The following is a 21954-nucleotide window of genomic DNA, read 5'->3' on the forward strand; positions in this document are numbered from 1 at the left end:
AGATGGTTATGGTAAGATGAGTGAAATGGAAATTCGGAGAAAAAAAATCAAAAAAAGGATGGAAAAATAGTTCAAATGTCCTAATGGACCTTGAAATCTCTAGGCAGGGTTCAGGTTCAAATCCCAACAGTCATCAAAGGAAATTGTGTTCAAGTAAATAACTGATAAATTGTGTTGCCAACATAAGGCAGCAGAAAGAGAGACACACCAAGACATAACTATTCAAAACAGAACCTACTAAAAGGATTGAGCATAAGAAAGAGGTGTTTTATTCTTCTCAATTCTGATGTCCCCATCTGAACTCATGTTTCTTCTCTTCAAAAAGCTAGAGTACCAATGTGCAGATAGCTTTGGATACCGTCTTAAATCTGGGTCATCCAAATCTACATAGTAGAGGCCAAAGCAAGATCCATAGCCATCAATTAATTCCAGTACATCTAAGAACGACCATGTGAAATACCCTCTCGTATTTGATCCATTTCTGCCAAAAAAATTTAAAACAAAACATAAAAAGAATAATAGAGACATAATGGGATCTTATCATGTATTCTAGTTTGGTGGTAAATCAAAGCAAAGGAAAGAATCCGCAAGACACTTTACCTAGATAGCTACTGAAATAGACATACCTTATTGCATCAAGCACAACTTCAATGTAAGCCTCCATATATTTGACCCTTGATGTGTCGTTCAACGATGAGTTGCGTTGTGTTTGCATACCTGGTGAGGCATGCCATGAAAGAAGGTTCATGAAAATATGATGAAAGGAAAATGTGGGGTGGGAGAAAGGGAGAGAAGGATAGAGAGACCATTTTCATGGATATAGATTGGAGGGTTGCCATAAACTTGCTTCAAATATTCCAGCACTCCTTGCAGACCCCAGGTCGTGAGAGGAAACTGAATCAAACGAGCATATTAGTTAAAAGCTGACTTAACCTGGAAACAAGGCCACTGGATGAGATTATGTTTCAATCTTTACCTCACCTACCGGTACATCGTTTTGTGGCTTAACTGCCATAAATGAAACACTCAATATATTAGTTTTTTCATTTTTGACTTAGATAAAGATTAATCAAAGTAAAAAATGAGCTATTTTCCAAGGACTACTGTGAGGAAACCACTAGAATGGAACTCTCAATTCAACTAAGCTGTCTGCTTAAGATCAATTGAGTTGAGATCAAATTGAAAGCACTTGAGCACGGTTGAGGAGTCTAGTAAATTTAGATAAAGGACTGCAGGTGACATACATATCATGTCTGTGCCCACATCTAATGCAAAGTCTCTTTGATCTATCTTCAGCTTTTCAGGGTTGTCCTTGATGTATGTTGCGAAGTAATGGTTTATTGCTATGAAGTCAAATGAACCCTTGACTTGTTTGGATTCAGGTGTGGTGAAGGCCGGAATTCTTGTGCCTGCGTTCTTCTTCACTGTTTCAGGATAGTCTCCAAACACTAAGGGGTCAAGAAACCTGCAACAGAAAACAAACACAAAAGATGACCTAAGGCTTATCTAGATTCTTGAACCCAACTTTTGGCCATTTCTACTTGACAAGGAAACCAATACCTGTACCAACAAACAGTTTCCGAGATCATTTAGGATTTAACATCCTAGCCAAAAAGAATCAAAAGGACTCACCAACCAAGATAGAAATCTTTAGCCCTTTGAGTAGCTGTGATATCTTCTGTTGTGTTTGTTAGAGGAGCAAACCAGTAAGCAAAGACATTGATCCCTATGAATCCATGTTGCTTGGCCTGCAACATAACACCACTTACTGTAATGACTGTGACCATTTTTTCACTGTTTCCTTAAGAGTATAGGTTCGTTCAGGTGTAATATGTTTAGGTAGTGGTACCTGGTACTTTTTCTTGTACAATCTAGCAGCTGATGCATGTGCTAACAAGAGATGATGCCCTACAATGTATGGTTCGAATGAGGAATTGCCTTTGGTACATGGCCTATGTCCAAATGGGGGAGAGCATCGCTGAGGTGGTAGTAATCCCGAGTCATAGCCAGCCAAAGCAAATACATTTCCTTCATTCAGGGTAGTCCAATGTGAAACCCTATCTCCGTATTCTCTAAAGCACACATCGGCAAATTCTGTGAAATCTTTCACAATCCTGCATCCACACAAGATAATTCTGTCATATGTATTCTCTATTATTTGGTTGGTGGAAGGGACATGTTTAGCCCAAGAACAAGTTCGAAGAGAGTTGAGAACCATACACAATCCTTCGACTAAGCCATCCTTCATATTCATCTTCAAGCACTTGTGGCAGATCAACATGGAATAAAGTAACATGAGGTTGGATTCCTGCTTGACCAATGGATCATGGATCATGTGAGTTACCATTAAGAGAATGTAGAATTTGAAAGCAATGTTGTGATAGCAATTTGGAAGTACGTTCTCTTGATTTTGAATGAAAAAAATTACTCTAGTTTTTGCTTCCAAAGAGAAGAAAAACACTTCCAAAATGCCAAACACACAATATTAACTTCATTTTTGTTTGAAATCCACTTCAACCATGGCTGATAAGTTCATTGATGAGGTTGTTGTAATATGCTAAACCCTTTGGATTGACAGGTCCTCTTCCATCTGATAGAACAACAGAAGCATGACTCAGAAAGAGAACCAAAAGTGCAAGTTCTTATTTTGTTAACATGAGTCACAGTTCCGTGACCATACTTGGGATAAGCCTTGACCAAGAGATCGAGAATCGATAGGCATCTAGGCCTGTTTCCACCATCAGTTTGACATCCTCCTGCAAGAAATATATACACGGGAAGGATGCTAAGCCAAGTTCCAAATGTTTGAAACAACAACCAACGTCTCAAGACATCTGGGACATGCAGGATGTGCCGAAGTGTCATTAGGAAAGAAAAATTAAGGAGCATGACATAGAAACATGTCTTCAAATTTGCAACATCATTTGCTGATATGTAATGGCTCCATGTAGAAGAAACCCGAGCTTGTCTAACGACTCTGTTTCTACAAGCCATATGATTATTCCCAGAGAAAAGATCACAAAAATGGTGAACTGACCTTGTATTTGTGATACTGATCACATGCTATGTCCCCAGAAGCTCCATGGGTAGCCCCTGAAATTTAAGGTTGGACAATCAGCCATCCAAATCAAAATATCTGATACATGTATCAGCAACTGTGAATCTGTTGAACTGATACCCAGTTTGGCATAAATCTTAAATGTCACAAAAACCCTTTTTCATCTTTAAAAGGTTTTAGAATTCATGTGATTTTAAGTTAAAAGAATTTTAAACTAAGAAAATATTCAGTAGGTCTTTGATGCCATATTAGGACTTTGACATAGTACAACCATCTACTTATTGTGTCATATCAATACAAGCTCCTTGCCATCTTTCACTACTTTCCCATGATCCCATCAAGGTGAATTCCCTCCTACAGAAGGAATTTTCTTAGATCTATAAGAATATAAGTTGGTTATATGATTTATATTCAATTTTATTATCTCTATATATATGTTATCAAAATGTACAAATGAATAATCAGGTTGCTTTTTGTAGAAATATGCTTATGAGGGTGTTAAAGAATGGTGGAATAGAAAGAGACGGACAGCATCATTGCAGGGAACTTTCTGAGGAAAGAAAATTTTGAAATTTTCCTTGAACTGGAAGATTTCATAAGATCTTTAAAAATAAATTTTAAAATCTTTCTTTGGTAAATAAATTATTTATTTCAAAACTTTAGCATTCTACTATCTAATATTGATATGGTATAATACGACAGCACAGTAGTACCATGCCATCAGATTGATGTCATGGAAGACCCTGAATACTTTCTCCTTGAAACTCTTCATTTATAATTAGTTAGTGTTACAAAATGATAGCAGATCCTACTCAGCAAAAGAGAAACAAACAAAATTTTAAAGACAAGGTGAGAAAGGGAGTTGGCTGATTAAATTCCAGAGTAGTGAATATGGTATGGTTTGGAAGACAAAAGCATCTCCATTTCTGCAAAATCCCACCCCCCAACCCCACCAAAAAGAGGGGAAAAAAAATCTAAATTTTTCGAAAACTCTATCAACATTTAATATACAAATGATCTTGATTTTAAAAAAAATAAAAAAATACAAAATACAAAATGTCAGGCCCTTGGATTCATTGAAAAGAGCTCATCATTTAGAAAGGGCTGGCCCATAACCAGTCAGTGGAAGAATAGGTGCTCTAATTGTAGAAGAAGCAAAGCTCAATCAACAACATGGAAAACAGAAAAAGAAAATTATATCAAGGAAAAAAAAAACAGTATAGGAACTGACCAGCACGTACAAAGGCGTCCCAAGTGCTAGGACTCCTCCCATCTTGGTTTGCTGCTCCCTCAACCTGTTACCCAATAATAATAATAATGACAATAAAAGAAAAAAATCATTCACCAACTCCCTTTTTGTTTTAGATTCTTTTCTTCAATCATTTCTTCTTCCTGTGTTCATCTAAATGAGTACAAAAAAAGAAAAGAGAAGAAAATTAACAAACCTGGTAAGCAGAGGTGCCAGCCCCAAAAATGAAGTCATCTGGGAAGTCATCTCTGCTAAACTTGAGAGCGCTGAAGGCTGTAGTTGCTAAATTTAGCAGAAGAAACAGAGAGAAAGAGAAAGAGAGTCTATGCCTCACCATGCTCACACACTTTTTGTATTCTTCTTTCCCTTGTCTTTCCACCAATTAACTCCTCATGTTTCCCATTTATACTATCCTTACATTCCATATATTTTCACAATAATCTTCTGGACATTTCCCCATAAATTTTGTGGAAATACATATCTGTCCTGGTTTTTCCTTTTTTTTATTTATTATTATTGGGTATTGATTTTCAGCATCCTTGAAAGTTGTGCTGGGGTGGAACTTTCCTCCCTCTAGAAAATGGGCAGTCTCCATCACACATTTTTGTCGACATTCAGACATAATGACGGAGGTTGCTTGATCAAATTGAACTCTAGCATGCCAATATTGTCAACTTTGTTTTATACTGATTCGGCCGTCTTTGGTGACTTACGAGGAGATTTCTATTCAAATAGTGGTTCATTTTGGATTCTCTATACTGCTAATTTGGACCGCTGCTGTAATTTTCCCTCTGGAAGACATGTACTTATTATGAGAATCTTGTTTAAAGCTTCTATCTTTTGCTGAAACAAGTTGGGCAGTCCCAATTAACTGTTATTGCTCATATCTGTCTGAAATTTTGAGAACATGATGTTACTTCTTGCAACCAATTTTTCTTGTCTTTTATAATTTTTTCTATTTTTTTTATGATTGTGCTTGTTCTATCAGTCAGATCTTTCACTTTTTTTTTCTGTCAGTGAATAATTTGTCCAATTCATAGATCGAATTTGAATAGACGATTTGTGAATCATCTGAAGATTACTTTACAGTTCAGTGGCGAATTTTTGTTGGAATCGGGAGGCTGATGAAGGATGTATAGGCGGTAAGCCCCTGAAGATGGCTTATACATAACATACTCTGAATCAAGGTAGCTAAAGTTGGATTCAGATTTTGTTCTGAAAAAAATATTATGTTTACACCCAAGGCTAGCCAGTTTACTTACCTATAATATTTTCTGAATTGAGTAAGACAAGCTATGAGAAATCACTGAATATACTTATTAAGAAAGAAAATTGTCTGATAATATGAGTTGATAAGTTGTCAACATGCCAGTTGAAAGGGAAGGCACCAATAGATGACTATTCAAAGCAGAACCTACTGAATGGGTCGAGCATTAGAAAGAGCCATTTTATTCTTGGTAATGTCATTGGCCTCATCTGGAGTGATGCTTTTTCCCTTCAAAAAATCAGAGTACCAATGTGCAGAGAGCTTAGGATATCGTTTCAAATCTGGGTCATCCAAATCTACATAGTAGAGGCCAAAGCTTGATTTATAGCCACCTGTTACCTCGAGTACATCCAAGAATGACCATATGAAGTACCCTCTTGCATTTGATCCATTCCTGCCAATATTTTTAAACAAAAGGGACAAAGAAATGGGGGAGGAAAGAAAGACAATAAGAGAACTGCATCAGAGACAAAAATGCATTTCTCATTTCAGTGAAAAGTTTAAGAAGAACCCAACTTAGAATAATCGAGACTTATTGCATCAAGATTGTTACTGTAATAGGTATACCTTATTGCATCAAGCAAACCCCCCATGTAGGCCTGTATATATTCCACCCTTGCTGTGTCGTTCAATGTTGTGTTCCTTTTCATCTGTTTACCTGCCAGAATCCACACAAGTTTCACTCATTAAATGAGGAAAATGATGAAAAGAAAATTGGATTTACAAGTGTTCACTCCTTCCCATCCAAACCCACAACTGTCTGCAAATCTCCAAGAACAAGGACCATGGAACAACTGTACCATACTCAAAGGCAAGTGTGTTTCCTGATGGTCCCCTGGAACTGTTGTTTTCTGAAGTAAAACTACTTAGTGTGTGTGTGTGTGTGTGTGTGTGTGAGGGGGAGAGAGAGAGAGAGAGAACAAGGACCATGGAACGACTGTTTTACCAGCAGGCCAGTGTGTTTCTTGATGGTCCACTGGAACTGTTGTTTTCTAAAATAAACTACCAATATGTGTGTGTGTGTGTGTGTGAGAGAGAGAGAGAGAGAGAGAGAGGGAAGGGAGAGAGATACACCATTTTCATGGATGTAGATTGGAGGGTTGCCATAAACTTGCTTGAAATATTCCAGCACTCCTTGCAGACCCCAGGGCATAACAGGATACTGAATCAAGCAAGCTTGTTGGTTGTAAACTGACTTAACGCACAAACAAGACAGCTCTATGATATTATGTTTGAATGTTTACCTGACCTGACGGGCCTAGAGCATCTGCCATAAATGAACCAGTGAATATATCAGTTTCTTCATTTATAACTTGGTTAAAGATCAATCAGACTAACAAATTTGACTCCATATGCTACACCAAACCTTGATTCATTCAAGTCAGTGTGTAAAACATGAACCATTTTTCAAGGTCTACAGTGAAGAAACACTAGAATGAAACTCAATTCAACTACTTAAGCACAGGCAAGTAATCTACCAAATCTAGTTAAAAGACTGCAGGCAACATACATATCATGTCCACACCCACATCTGCTGCGAAGTTTCTTTGATCCGTCTTCAGCTTCTCAGGGTTGTCCTTGATGTGTACAACCAGGTAATGGTTTATTCCTATGAAGTCGAATGAACCCTTGACTTGTTTGCATTCATTTTTGGTGAAGGCTGGAATTCTAGCACCTGCATTCTTCTTCACTATTTCAGGATAATCTCCAGACACTAAGGGGTCAAGAAACCTGCAACAGAACAGACAGAAAAGATGATCTAATGCTTATCTAGATTCTTGAACAAAGCTTTTAGCCATTTTTACACAACAAAGTTAAACCAATACCAGAAACAACAAATAGTTTCTGCCTCATTTAGGATTCAACATCCTAGCCAAGGGGAATCAACAGGAAATGGCGAAAAATTTAAAACACATAGACAGCATTTTGTCTATTATCATAGGTTCTTGACTCACCAACCAAGATAGAAATCTTTAGCTCTTTGAGTAGCTATGATATCTTCCGTGGTGTTTGTTAGAGGAGCAAACCAATAAGCAAAGATATTGATCCCTATGAATCCATGTTGCTTGTCCTGCACACAACACCCCATTACTGTAATGACCATGATAATTTCTTTGGTGTTTCTTTATAGTTTAGATTCCTAATCAGAAAAACTGAAGGTGGAAATTCAAATTTTATCAAAGTTATGGCTTTCAACACTTAAGTGGGATGAGATTGAGCTTTATACTTGAAGAGTTTAGGAAATACTAGGTAATACCTGGTACTTTTTCTTGTACAATCTTGCAACAGATGCATGTGCTAACAAGAGATGATGGCCAGCAATGTATGGCTCTGATGAGGAGTTACCCTTAGCACAAAAGATCAGTCCAAATGGGGGAGAGCATCGCTGAGGTGGTATAAACCCCATGTCATACCCAGCCAAAACAAATATATTGCCTTCATTCAGGGTAGTCCAATGTAAAACCCTATCACCAAATTCTCTAAAGCACACATCAGCAAATTCTGTGAAATCTTTCCTGCATCCACATTAAGATAACTCCACCCATTAATCGTCCATTCCATGCCTGGTGGAGGGGATATATTTAACCCAAAAACTAATTGCAAGAAGAGAGATGAGAACTATACACAATCCTTCGACTAAGCCATCCCTCATATTCATCTTCAAGCACCTGCGGCAGATCAATATGGAATAGAGTAACATGTGGTTCAATTCCTGCTTGACCAAGAGATGAGATTTATCACCAAGAGAAGGGAGAATTTGAATGCATTGCTCTGATAGCAATTTGGAAGTGCTTCCTCTTGATTTTGACTGAAAAAATTATTTTGGTTATTTGCTTCCAAAGCGATGAAAAGCACTTCCAAAATGCTAACCAGGCGATATTAACTTCATTTCTGATTGAAATCCTCTACAACCGTGCTTGATTAGTTCGTTGATGAGATTATTGTAATATTCTAAGCCTTTTGGATTGACAGCTCCTCTTCCATCTGAAAGAACAATAGAAGCATGACTTAGACAGAGAAGTAAAAAGTGCCCAAGTTCATATTGTGTTAACAAGAGTCACAATTTGGTGATGATACTTGGAATAAGCCTTGACCATGAGATTGAGAATCGATACGCATCTAGGCCTGTTTCCACCATGAGTTTAACATCCTCCTGCAAGAAATACATGCACACAGAGGATGCTAAATCAAGTCTCTAATGTTTTAAACAAGAAGCATATTCTCCATGCCTTTGGGACTTGCAGGACATGCAAGAATATCATCAAAGAAGAAAAATTAAGGGGCAGAACATAGAATCTTATGTTCAAATTTGCACCGGTAGAAGGAACTTGGGTTTGTCTAACCACTCTTTTTTTTCACAAGCCGGACATTGGCTGATCAAGCATGCATACTCCTATAGCATCCACCTCTTCCAATAGTCATGCCAATCATGATCTATCCAGGAAGATGAACATTCCCATGGTGAACTGACCTTGTATTTGTGATACTCATCACATGCTATGTCCCCAGTAGCTCCATGTGCATGCCCTAAAGTTTTTGGTTGGACAATCAGCCATTCAAATCAAATATCAGATATTAGTCTTGGCAACCCTATCAGAAATTTGTTGAAAAGAAGGATCTTAGAAAACTTATTGTGTAAAAAGGATTTGCTCATCACTAATTAGTGGTAAAGTAGGTGCTCCAATTGTAGAAGAAGCAGGAGCTCAATCACCAACATGGAAAAAAGAGAGAGAGAGAATAACAGTAGAAACTGACCAGCATGAGCAAAGGTGTCCCAAGTACTAGGAGTCCTCCCATCTTGGAATGCTGCTCCCTCAACCTTTTACACAATAATTATGATAAAATCATTCAGCAACTCTCTTCTTTGTTTTAGATTCTTTTCTTCAATCATTTCTTCTTCTGTCAGTGTTATGCAAATACAGGTAAAAGATAAACAAACCTGGTAAGCAGAGGTACCGGCCCCAAAAATGAAGTCAGTAGGGAAGTCATATCTGCTGAACTCGAGGGAGCTGAAGGCTGTAACTGATAAATTTAGCACAAGACATAGAGAGAAAATGAGCCTACTCCCCACCATGCTCAAACCACTTACTGTTCTTTTCCTTATCATTACATCAATAAGCTTCTTATCATGCCCATTTATTGATGTAATGCCCCAAACCCTAAAATCCTAATTTAGAAATTATTAATTAATTAAAATAATTTAATAAGGGTAAAAAGGTCTTTTTCGTATTTAAAAGCCTAAATATAAATTAGATTTTTCTCATCTTTTCTATTCAGAGAGTATAGAGCTGAAGATTTGAAGGTTTAGGATTTGAAGATCAATTTTTAAAATTTTTAATCCTTAAATTAATATTTTATATTCATTAATTAGTTTTGAACACTTTAGATATTCTTTGAAATATCTCACTTTTGATTAGAATTCGTTTAATTAATTTTTAGGTCAAAATGATTAAAAATTTATAAATATGGTTTGATTTATTAATGGAAATCGATGAATTTTGATGAGTTAAATGAATAGATTTAGATAAAAAAAAAATTATATAGTTTTGGATGTGAAAATTATATAAAATTTGTGAGTATGAAGGTTAAAAGTTTTGATTTTAAAGAAGGAAAAAAAAATTTATGAAAGATGCGTAGGAAGGATTTGACAAGTTGACTTAAGAAAGGAAGTAAATAGTATTGTGGTAGAAAGGATTTGACACATTGACCTAGGAAAGGAAGTAAATAGTATTGTGATAAACCGTGAGAAAGAAAATGAGGTTGATGGCTTGGAAGAGAAATAGGTGAAGGTGTTGTTGGGTATTGGAAATAATAATAATAATAAAAGAAACAATAATAATGAAGGGAGTTGGTGTGGAGTTGTTGGAAATAAAAAATAAAGAGATTTAAATAATAGTAATAATAATTTAATGTAAATAGATATTCTTAAAATATTTAATTTAGATAAGTTTAAAAGAGAAATAAATTATTGTTTAAGAAGTTAAAAATAATATTGGATGGTAATAATATTAATATGAAAAATTAATTAGGATCCTTAATATTAAATAAAATATTTTTAAAATTATCAAATTTATATATTTAGATAAATAATCAATAATCCATATTGTGTATGATATTGTGTTAGGTGAAGAGGAAATTCTTCAAAGTTAAATATTTCAAAATTTAAGTGTTTTTTTCAAGAGAAATTAATGTAGATTTTTATAAAAGAAAATAATTTTCGTTTTATATTATATTTTGAAATGTGTAAAAATATTATTTTTATCTTTTCACATGAATCAAATATATGTTTTGTATGGAAAACATTTTTGAGAATTTTCTTTGTTTATTTATGAAAAGTTAAAAATTGAGGAGATATGATATTTTGTTTTGTAAGTTTGAATTAATGAAATAAAGTGTTTGACTCTTGATTATATGACCCTAGTTAACGGGTTATAATTGTTGACATTTTCGGTCCTAATCAAAGGGTTATAATAGTTGATATTATATGGCCTTAGTCAATAGGTTATAATAGTTGACCTTATGACCCTAGTCAACGGGTTATAATTATTAACATTTGATTTTGCTCACCTTAAATGGAACAAATTGAAACTAGTTACTCAATTGTGAAGTCTTATCTAATTGGGTATCATTTGTCATAGATAACCAGAGTAAAGATATTTTGAATGCATTTGATTTGATTATTATGAGAAATTGTTTTGAAATGGATATGAAAAAGTTTTGTTGAATAGTTTGAATGTATTAATATTTTAAACTCAAAAGTTTTTATGTTATATCTTCTATTTACAAACATGATTGAAAATGTTTGATCCATAAAACTGTATTAATGTTCCTTATTAAGCTTTGAGTTCATCCTCATTTGTTGATAATCTTTCGGGTAATCTCAGTTCGGGCGAGGAGTGACCGTTAGGAGGGAAATTCGGCTTTATTAGAACACTTATTTAAACTCTCTTTATTTTTTACATTGTTTAGATGTTAAAACTTAATTATCATTTGAATTATTTTGAGTTTTGAGTTATTTGGACAATAACATTTTGGTTGATGTATTAGTTTTTTTTTTAAAGTTGATACTTAGAGATTTTAGAATTTTGTCATACTACTGTAAATAGGAATTTGATAATTGGTAAATTTCCAGTTACAATACGAATGTTTGTATCGTTTTCACCTTAAGCTTTTGGGTTTGAGATGTAAAATGACCATCATACCCTTAAAGTGGGTTTTGGGGCATGACAACTTTATTGTCCTTACATTCCATCTATTTCACTTCTGGACACATCCCCATAAATTTTGTGAAAATACATGTCTGTCCCAATTCTTGTGAAAAGTGATTTTGATTTTTGGCTTTCCTTGCCAACTGCGAGGTCCAGTCCACGAGAAGTCCCTATCAAACAGTTTTGTCAAAATTCAGTAGAAAATGACATTGTTGGAGCTTGAGGCCCAGTCCATGAGTTGGTGGACCTCTCTTTATTGGCTAAATGCCCATCGAGTTGGCTGTTCTTTTGAGCATCCTTTTAAGGCCATAAAATACACACAGAAGCTGATAAGATGCGGGGTCCAACTGGAAAAAGAAAATTGGCCGTCTTTGTGGACAGTAGCAGAGAGAGAGAGAGAGAGAGAGAGAGAGACAAGCAGAACAAGGTTGGGGAAGAGGAGAGAAAAGAGGGCTTTAGGTGAGGACAAAGGGAAGCTGTGATGGGGCTTGAAAACATACAAAATCAGTTGAGAAAGAACTGTTTGTTTTCATCCTTTGCAACTGACAACTGCAGCTGCTGGCTTGTCTTGGTTTTTTTTTCACATTTAGAATCTTTTATTTGGGCAAAATCTCTAACTATGTGGGGTCCTGTAAGCACGAGGAAAGAAAAAAAAAAACAAAGAAGGAAAATAATTTTTTATATTTAATTTTAATATATATAAAAAAAAAAAAAAAGAGAAAGTCAAATAAAATTAAAATTATTAAAAAAATTGTATATTTTAAAATTATTTAATCATTATATAAAAGAATCAAATAAATGAAAAAAGAAATTGAAATAAGATATACAAATAGTTTATTAATTTTAAAATTTTATTTTATTTTCCTTTATTTATTTATTTATTTATTTTTTCTTTCCACGAATTTTCCTTCAAATTCTTTTAATCAATCATATCCTGAGTGGATGTTAATGTATTTCACTGACTTTACTACACTTTAAACTCATTTCCAAGAAATGAAAGAAATCTAGCCCACATGGATGGGCTTGAACTCTTTCAGGTTGAAGACACTCTACTGAGGGTCTATTCCTACAACCCAACTTGACTGAGAGGTCTTGTTATTTCTCATTGTAGTCTCTGAATTTTAGGAATATGGTTACCTGTTGCACTGAATATTTCTATAAACAGTAAGCCTCTCAAGCTGACTGATACTTACCATCTCCATAATCAAGGTAGCTTAACATAAATTTTGTCTAATCATTTTATAGTTCAATTGGTCAAATTTTGCTTTGAAATTATTAGGTTGATGGTGTAAAGTTTGATACTTTGGTAATAAAAGCCATATTTTCTACTACTTCCTTTGGAAATTTATATAAAAATATAGATGAGTTGTAGAAGGAAATAAATAAACAATATTTTTAACATATTAGAAAATATATTAAAATAAAATATTATTAATATTTGATTTCTATGAATTTATGGAAATATCGATGAGAGTGTCTTTATGTGCTTCCTACCCTTTATGTGTTTGATTCAATGTACCTTCTTGAATATGTCCTTTAACATGCCTCCTTAAACTAGAGTAAGAATGAATATAGACGTCTAACTTGTCTCAAAACATGGTAAAGACGTCTTTTAAAGAAGATTTGGTAAAAATAACAGTAAATAGAGAATGTGTAAAAACATAAGGAGTGACAAGAGTGCCTATAGTTACATTCTCTTGTGTAAAATGATAATCAAGTTCAATATATCTAGAACAAGTATGAAACATAGGATTAACAAGCATGTAAAAAGCGCTAACATTGTTACAAAATAATTATGGTGGTTTAGAGAGGGACGCACCAATATCTCATAAAAAATAAGTAATCCAAGTCAATTCAGTTGTGGAGAAGGGCAAAAAGCAATTCTCGACCTCAATGCTCAAGTAAGCAATAGTTGATTGTTTCTTTGAACACCAAGAGATACAATTTGCTCCAAGAAAAACACAATAACCCGTTGTGCTCCTTCTTGTAGTAGGACAACTTGTCTAATCAACATCACTAAACCTATAGAAAGATATTGGACTAGTCACGTGAGCCACAATACCCTAAGATAAGTGTTTTCGAAAATATTCTGAAACATGCATTTGTTTTTTTAAGTTGATTTTTTATTTTAAATTGTAAATAATTTAATAGAGAGATTGGGGGAAATGTTTATACAAATTAATTAGTTTTGAAATAATTCTACAATTAAGAAATAGGTGAGCAAGGACTAGAAATGGTCTTAGCCAACAAGGCTTCATTCGTAAATGTGCATGGGTCTTACATCACCTAATCAACACGATGGAATTCAAGAAATATGATAATTCATAATCTTTAATTAAGTAGAAGCATCAACGTTCTATATGCTTAGGAATAGAAATTTTATGTCAAATTAGGCCCTCAACTAAAAACAAAAAAAATAAAAATAAAAAATCTATATTCTAAGCCTATTTGCAAACTATTGGTCAAAGTAATCCTCTTCATATTTTATTTTTTAAATTATTTAGAAGTTTCCATTTCAAAATATGGTTTTAGTGTAAATTTAGAAATCGCAGTTTCAAAATTTTGAAACTTCGATTTCTAACATTATTTAAAAAAAAATTAAGAGATAATAAAACAGAAAGAAATCATTTTGAACAAAAGTTTCAAAAGATAAGTATATAGAATTTTTTAATTGGTTGAAAGGCCATTTTGAAGCCAAGCTATAGGAATAGAGCATGGTTATACTTCAATCATTAAATTTAGTTTAAAAACAAATAGGTGACAAGGAAAAAATAAAGCTCCAAGAGACCTCCTTGCTTTAAAATCCCATTCAACTACTCTTTACACTTTCTTCAATTCCAACTCTCCATTCTCTTTCCACCATATTTACCTGCGATCTCTCCTCTTCAACCTTGAATTCCATAGCTTTTCGACTTTCTTTGGAAGTTGAAGCTTGAAATGTCTCTTCTTGAATTCCATCAAAATCTTGGAGCCAATTCCTTCTTCTGTCGAGTATGCCAAGCTCTCATTGTCTTATCACCAGAATTCTCTCTGAGTAAGCTCTACTTCTCTACTCATTGTACCGTCTTAAAATTTCCAAGAAAGAATGCCCTTGCGTCTAAAATCTTTAGATTCTTGAGGGTCTTTCAGGCTTATTCTTGGAATGATTCAAGAACATTACCAGAAATTCATAGTTTATGTCATTTATTTCTGTTTCGTGTATTGTTTTTGAGGTGGGATGCCTTTTGAAACATGACATCACATAGTTTCTTGTTACTTCGAAAGAATATTAGTTCTTGAAAGTGATATTAGATTTTTTGTATTTTCCTAAATCAAGATTCTGTTTCTGACTTTAAATTTTATGAGAAACAAACGTAGTCTTATGTCATGCATTGACTCAAGAATCCGTGAGCAGGGTTGGTTTTCAGTTTGCGAATCAGCAGAGCCAAGACCAAGGCCAAGGTGGTAACATGGACATCGACTGACCCTACAAAGTTTGTATTCCTCTTCTACTTCCTTTTTTTCTCTTTCTAGAAAGTGGGGATCCTAGTTTGGTTGCCTAATGTGAGAAACAGAATGTCCGGTAATTCTTTAGGGTTTTTTTGTAATTGTTGTAATGGAATTAAAATAAAAAATAATAATAATGCAAATGTATTGAATTGAATAATCTTGTGTGTTCTTTTAAGTTGTGGAGAAGAGTTTTGTTCTTCTGTATTTCTTATTGCCAAACCAGCATTGGTTGCAGGTGTTACATTGATATGACTTAGTGTTTCTCCCTCTGGGCATCTCTCTCTATGTGTTGCTTGTATCTTCATTTTGGCTGTTGTTCATGTCTTTGCCTTAATTCTACTCCTCAGGCTACAAAAAATTGGACTAAGTCGTGTTGGTCAACCATATTAAACCTTGTCACCCCTACTTACACTCCCTCAAGCTTTGTATTGTCTTTCCTATTTTAATTATATTACTAAAATTACAGAAAACCCTGAAATATAGCATATCAATCTGCCAATCTGAATTCTGTTTCCTCACACTAAGCAACCAGTTAATAATGATCCCCATTTTATAGAGAGGGAAATTAAGGGAGGTAGGAGAGAAATACAGAATTTCTAGGGTCAGTTCATTGAATTTGAAGAGGAATACACTACGCTGACTGCATTGACTCATTATTCTACATTGAACCTCGGCTCATCCAGGTCAGTTTGTAAAAGGTGAGATAGTTAAGTTGAAGTGCTTGAGAACCAGGTTTAGGTGAAAAAAGGGAATATACATATCGTATCTACGCCCACATCTGCATTATTTTCAGCTTCTCAGGGTTGTTCTTGATGGATGGTACTGTGTTGTAATGGTTTATGCCTATGAAGTCAAAGATACCCTTGACTTGTTTGGATTCCTGTTTAGTGAAGGCTGGGATTCTTGTGCCGGCTCTCTTCTTCACCATGTCAGGGTGGTCTCCAAACACCAAGGCATCAACAAACATGCAACAGGAATCAGACCCGAAATATAAGCCGAGGTTCTCACACACTGTTCTTTTCCTTCTTCTTTTTTACCTTTTCTTTACGCCAATAAGCTTCTCGTGTTTCCTATTTATTATTATCCTTACATTCCACCCATTTCACATGAATTCTCTGGACACATCCCCATAATTTTTTATGAAATTACATGTCTCTCCTGATTCTTGTGAAAGGTGGTATTGATTTTGGCTTCCCTTGCCAACTGCGAGGTCCGGTCCATGAGAAGTCTTTTGTCGAAATTCAGTAGATAGTGATAATGTGGGAACATGAGGTGGAGTCCATGAGTTGGTGGACCTTTCTTTATTGGCTAAATGCCCATCGAGTCGGCTGTTCTTTTGAGCATCCTTTTAAGGCCATAAAATACACAGAGAAGCTGATAAGATGCGGGGTCCAACTGGAAAAGAGAATTGACCGTCTTTGTGGACAGTAGCAGAAAGAGAGAAAGATGAGCAGAAGAAGGTTGGGGAAGAGGAGAGAAGAGGGTTTTGGGTGGGAAAAAGGGAAGCTGTGGTGGGGCTTGAAAACCATACAAAATCAGTGGAGAAAGAACTGTTTGTTTTCATCCTTTGCAACTGACAACTGCAGCTGCTGGTTTGTCTTGGGTTTTTTCCACATTTGGAGGATTTTATTTTGGCAAAATCTCTAATTATGTTTGCTCCCAAAAAGTATCAGGAAAGAAAGAAAAAAATTTTAAAAAATGATTTTCTCATACTTGATTTTATTAAAAAAAAAATGCGAGAAAAAGTCAAATATGATCAAAATTATTAAAAAATTTATATATAGAAGAGTCAAATAAATGAAAGAAAGTTTGAAATAATATATAAAAATAATTTATTAATTTTAAATATATTTTGTATTTTTCTTTACTTATTTTTTCTAATATTTTTTCTTTTTATTTTCTTCCTTTTGTATTTTCCTTCAAACTCTTCAGAACAAACATAGCCTAAGTTTCTCCTCCTTTAAAAGGTGATGAATTTCTACCTCAATATATTGATGTATTTCATTGACTTTACTACATGTCATTGTAAACCCATTTCTAAGAAATGAAAGAATACTAATCCACATGAATGGGCTTGTTGCAGAATTGAACACTTTCAGATTGAAGACTCTACTGAGGGTCTATTCCGACGACCCAACTCTACTGAGAGGTCTTGTTGTTTTCATTGTAGTCTCTGAATTTTTTGAATATGATTACTTGTTGCATTGAAGGTTTCAATAAACAGTCAGCCTCTCAAGCTGGCTGATACTTACCATCTCCATAATCGAGGTAGCTTAATATAAATCTTTTCTAATCATTTTATAGTTCAATTGGTCAAATATTGTTCTGAAATTATTAGGTTGATGCTCACCAATAGCCAATTTGGAAACCTATAATATTTTCTGAATAGAGTAAAATGAACTACGAGAAATCATTGAAAACCCTTATTAAGAAAAAAATTTACTTGCAAACAGTAACTGATAAATTGTGTCACCCTCATAAGCAATCTGCCAGTTGAAAGGAAAGACACCAATATATATTATGCAAAGCAGAACCTACTGAATATATTGATCACTAGAAAGAGCTATTTTATTCTTCTTATTGTCAGTAGCCCCATCTGGAGTGATGTTTCTTCCCTTCAAAAAACCAGAGTACCAATATGCAGAGAGCTTAGGATATCGTTCCAAATCTGGATCATCCAAATCTACGTAGTAGAGGCCATAGCTTGATCGAAAGCCGTCCAGTAGCTCAAGTACATCTAAGAATGACCATGTGAAATACCCTCTAGCATTTGATCCATTCCTGCCAACATTTTTCCAATGAAAAAGGTAGCAAAGCACAATGAAAGAAGGATAATAGAAAACCAGGTCAGGGGAATAAGAGCTTATGTACCATTTCAAAGAAATTTTTTGAAGGAGCTCATTTAGAAGTGAATCAAAGGAATGAAAAGCAAATTCTACAAACTAATTGTATCGAGGTTGTATCAGAAATAGACGTACCTTACTGCATCGAGCACACTCCCAATGTGTTCCTGCAATATTTCACTCTTCCCAGGTCATCTAAGGATGCATTATGGGGTGTTTGTTGACCTGGTGACACATAGCATACAAAGTTTGACTGTCAGACGATGAGTCAAGATGAAAAGAAAATGGGATTTGCTGGCCCCAGTGAACCTCACCCCTGTCTGCTAACCCCAACAAAATACTTGAGGCGGGTTTGCATAATATGGTCCACTTGAACCATTATTCTCTAATGTAAAACTACCAGAACATATTTAAGAGATAGAGAAAAACCATTTTCATGGATGTAGATTGGAGGGTTGCCATAAAATTGCTTGAAATATTCCAGCACTGCTTGCAAAGCCCAGGCCCTAAGAGGAAGCTGCATCAAAAAGCCAATTAGTAATATTGAACTAACTTAACCTGGAAACAAAACAATTTCTATAATATTATGATTCGGTCCTTACCTGTTGTGGCAGTGAATCTCCTTGCATAACTGCCATAACAGAGGGACGTTTAAATTAGCAAAAAAATCAATCACAGCATAAACATAAACACTGAACCTTGGCTCATCCAGGTCAGTTTGTAAAACATAAACACTTTTTCAAGGACTGCTGTGAGAAAACACAAGGTAAGATCAAGTTGAGTCAAATTGAAAGTGCCTGAGAATTAATTCATGGAGTCTCAACCAGGTTCAGGTGAAAATAGGCAACATACATATCGTATCTACGCCAACATCTGCATTAAAATCTCTGTGATCCATTTTCAGCTTCTCAGGGTTGTTCTTGATGGATAGTGTGTTGTAATGGTTTATCCCTATGAGGTCAAAGGAACCCTCGACTTGTTTTGATTCCTGTTTAGTGAAGGCTGGGATTCTTGTGCCTGCTCTCTTCTTCACTATGTCAGGGTAGTCTCCAAACACTAAGGCATCAACAAACCTGCAATAGGAATCAGACCTGAATTATAAGCTGATGCTCTTATATACCCTAGTATTTTACATGATAAATACTAAACCAGTACCCACAACAACCAATATCCAATGTCATATCCTAGTTTGTCAAACATGGATCACAAGGAAATGGTGGGAGTTCAATACATGTGGATGGCAGTTTGTCTATTATTGGTTCATAACTCACCAACCAAGAAAGAAACGCTGAGCTATTTCAGTGGCAATAATATCGTCTGTCCTGTTTGTTAGAGGAACAAGCCAATAAGCAAAGACATGGATCCCTACGAACCCATGTTGCTTGGCCTGCATTGTCAGATATGTTAGAGTAATGATCATGAACATTTCTTTGATATTTCTTAAGTTTTGATAGGTGCTTAAAATGAATAGTAAGGTTAGACGAGACCCATGGTATTCATTCATTGATTTGTCTAGGTTTTTACTTGGAAATTCTAGGTAATACCTGATACTTTTTCTTGTATAATCTTACAACCGATGCATGTGCCAACAAGATGTGATGCCCAATAATGTATGGTTCAGATGAGGAGCTGCCTTTAGTACATAAGTTCAATCCAAATGGGGGATAACATCGCTGTCGAGTCATACCCTCCCAAAGCAACTACATTGCCCTCATTCACAGTAGTCCAATACAAAACCCTATCGCCAAACTCTCTAAAGCAAACATCAGCATATTCTGTGAAGTCTCTCCTGCATCCACATAAGATAACTTTCATTGCTTATTTTGTGCCTGTTGCAGGGTATGTAGCCCAAGCATAATATGGGGATAAGTTAAAAGACAGAGGGCTAAGAACTATACACAATCCTTCGACTAACCCAGCCCCCATACTCATCTTCAAGCACCTGTGGTAGATCAATGTGGAATAATGTAACATGTGGTTGGATTCCTGCCTGATCAAGGGATGAAGGTAAATCAATAAGAAAAGGCAGAGTTTTAATGGTAAATGGAAGCATTTTCTCCATTTGGATGGAAAAAATTGCTCTGCTTTATGCTGTAGAATGCAAGAAAAATGTTCTAAAAGATGCCAATCAAACAGTATGTTCATTTCTGAAAGAAACTTGCTCTCAACCATGATTAATAAGTTCATTGATTAGGTTGTTGTAGTAAGCTAAACCCTTGGGATTGACAGGTCCTCTTCCATCTGAAAAAAAATAGCAACATAACTATGAGAGATAGAATCAGAAATTGCAAGGTACTAACTTTGTTGATATGAGTTACAGTTTAGTGATCATACCTGGGATAATTCGAGACCAGGAAATGGAGAATCTATAGGCATCTAGCCGTGTCCACCATGAGTTTGACATCTTCCTGCAATGGACATGAACAATAAACAAATTTATAGGCACTTGGAAAAAGTGGAATGGAAAAATAAATGCTGTCAGGGAAGGAAATGGTTCAAATGTAGAAGTAACTCAGATGTTTCTATACATTTAACAGGCCACATATTGGCTCTCCAAGATTGAATACTTCTATACCATCCACCTCTTATATTAGTCATACCAGAGGTGATCTAACCAGGAAGATTAACATTCCACATGATTATTCCAACAAAAAAGATCACAAAAAAAAGGAACTGACCTTGTATTTATGATACTCATCACATGCTATATTCCAGTATCTCCATGAACATTCCCTGAAATTTGGTTGGAAAAATTCAGTCATTCAGATCAAATATCAGATAAATGCTTAAAACTATTAAAGATTAAAAGGAGTTTGTGTATTTAGTTATAAAAATTAAAAACCTTGCATGATAAATATTTTGCAGTACAAAATGCTCCCAAGAAATACCTTTCAAAAGATTTAATGGTGCTAAAACAATGTATAAACTCACTCCCACCATTAGAAAAAACTTTGTTCATTTGGGAATGGTAGATAGGTGCTCCCGCTGTGAAAGAAATAGGAGCTCAAACAAAATAATAATAATAAAAGCAAGAAAATAAAAAACATCACTAGAAACTGACCAGCATGTGTAAATGTGTCCCAAATGCTAGGAGTCCTTCCATCTTGGAATGCTGCTCCTCAACCTTTTACATAATAATAATAATAATGATAATACAAAAACCATTCACCAACTCTCTTCTTAGTTTTCAATTATTTTCTTCAATCAGTTCTTCTCCTTATGTTCTTGCAAATACAAGTAAAAGAAAAACAAACCTGGTAAGCAGAGGTGCCAGACCCAAAAATGAAGTCAGGTGGGAAGTCATCTCTGCTAAACTTGAGGTGCTGAAGGCTGTAACCATGAAATTTAGCACAAGAAATAGAGAGAAAAGGGGTCTATCCCTTGCCTTGCTCACGCACACCTAGTATTCTTTTCCTTATCTTTACACTAATAAAATCCTTTTGTAGCCCATTCATTATTATTCTTATATTACAAATATTTGGCAAGACAACATCCGGTCTCTATCAAAAAGTTTTATCAATATTCCATACATAAAGATAGAAAGACATCGCCTCATCCAATTCAAATTTAACCAGTGAATATCCACCAGGCTTCAGTTCTATTGTTGCTCTTTGGTCATGGGAAAGCTGTTATACTTTTGGAGAATCTACACTTTTCTTCTTGGTTGTGTTTGGATATACATGAAAATTCCACATTTTTTTTGGTGCTGAATGCAAAATAAGTTAGGGTAAATGTTCTCTGGTTATGTCACAAAAACTTGATGAGTTCCTTTAGAAAAAAAAAAAAATCTCAGTTACATTCATGGTTTAGCTGTTTAAAGTTTGTTTGAAACATGAGTT

At 35.0% G+C, this 21954-nt stretch overlaps 2 protein-coding genes and 1 pseudogene across 4 annotated transcripts; all 3 read right to left on the reverse strand.

Annotated features, from left to right (window-relative positions):
* Nucleotides 1-59: 59 nt before the first annotated feature.
* Nucleotides 60-4721, reverse strand: LOC117918491 (beta-glucosidase 11-like). The gene is made up of 13 exons (XM_034835193.1): nt 4504-4721; nt 4290-4353; nt 3038-3093; nt 2681-2756; nt 2519-2590; nt 2227-2308; nt 1850-2114; nt 1633-1748; nt 1245-1465; nt 977-1008; nt 807-894; nt 627-717; nt 60-481 (listed from the first exon to the last, which is right to left on the reverse strand). Exons 1-13 carry the CDS (start codon nt 4642-4644, stop codon nt 238-240), a joined length of 1548 nt encoding a protein of 515 aa, XP_034691084.1. The 5' UTR covers nt 4645-4721; the 3' UTR covers nt 60-237.
* An 882-nt stretch (nt 4722-5603) lies between these two features.
* On the reverse strand, nt 5604-9668 carry LOC117918492 (beta-glucosidase 11-like). Of its 3 annotated transcripts, XM_034835194.1 has the most exons (13): nt 9515-9668; nt 9331-9394; nt 9047-9102; nt 8653-8728; nt 8488-8559; nt 8200-8287; nt 7832-8090; nt 7530-7645; nt 7085-7305; nt 6819-6841; nt 6649-6736; nt 6142-6232; nt 5604-5968 (listed from the first exon to the last, which is right to left on the reverse strand). In XM_034835194.1, exons 1-13 carry the CDS (start codon nt 9647-9649, stop codon nt 5722-5724), a joined length of 1536 nt encoding a protein of 511 aa, XP_034691085.1. In that variant the 5' UTR covers nt 9650-9668; the 3' UTR covers nt 5604-5721. The 3 variants fall into 3 exon arrangements, with proteins under 3 accessions (XP_034691085.1, XP_034691086.1, XP_034691088.1); XM_034835195.1 differs by lacking the exon at nt 9047-9102 and having other exon boundaries at nt 9515-9660; XM_034835197.1 differs by lacking the exons at nt 9047-9102; nt 9331-9394; nt 9515-9668 and adding an exon at nt 8919-9040.
* Nucleotides 9669-17698: 8030 nt separating this feature from the next.
* Nucleotides 17699-21794, reverse strand: LOC117918419 (annotated as a pseudogene).
* Nucleotides 21795-21954: the final 160 nt, after the last annotated feature.

Source organism: Vitis riparia, chromosome 7 (genome assembly GCF_004353265.1).
Source record: "Vitis riparia cultivar Riparia Gloire de Montpellier isolate 1030 chromosome 7, EGFV_Vit.rip_1.0, whole genome shotgun sequence".
Taxonomy (NCBI): domain Eukaryota; kingdom Viridiplantae; phylum Streptophyta; class Magnoliopsida; order Vitales; family Vitaceae; genus Vitis; species Vitis riparia.

Bases quoted from the DNA above. Each gene is read 5' to 3' on its own strand.
- LOC117918491 (XM_034835193.1), bottom strand. From the start codon at position 4,644: ATGGTGAGGCATAGACTCTCTTTCTCTTTCTCTCTGTTTCTTCTGCTA. The intron at 2,309-2,518 runs GTTGAAGTGGAT...TTGGTCAAGCAG, and splicing joins CAATGAACTTATCAGCCATG to GAATCCAACCTCATGTTACT. The intron at 1,466-1,632 runs GTGAGTCCTTTT...TTTCTGTTGCAG, and splicing joins AAAGATTTCTATCTTGGTTG to GTTTCTTGACCCCTTAGTGT.
- LOC117918492 (XM_034835194.1), bottom strand. From the start codon at position 9,649: ATGGTGGGGAGTAGGCTCATTTTCTCTCTATGTCTTGTGCTAAATTTA. The intron at 9,103-9,330 runs GTCAGTTTCTAC...CAAAAACTTTAG, and splicing joins GGACACCTTTGCTCATGCTG to GGCATGCACATGGAGCTACT. The intron at 6,737-6,818 runs GTAAACATTCAA...TGCTTGATTCAG, and splicing joins CTCTAGGCCCGTCAGGTCAG to TATCCTGTTATGCCCTGGGG.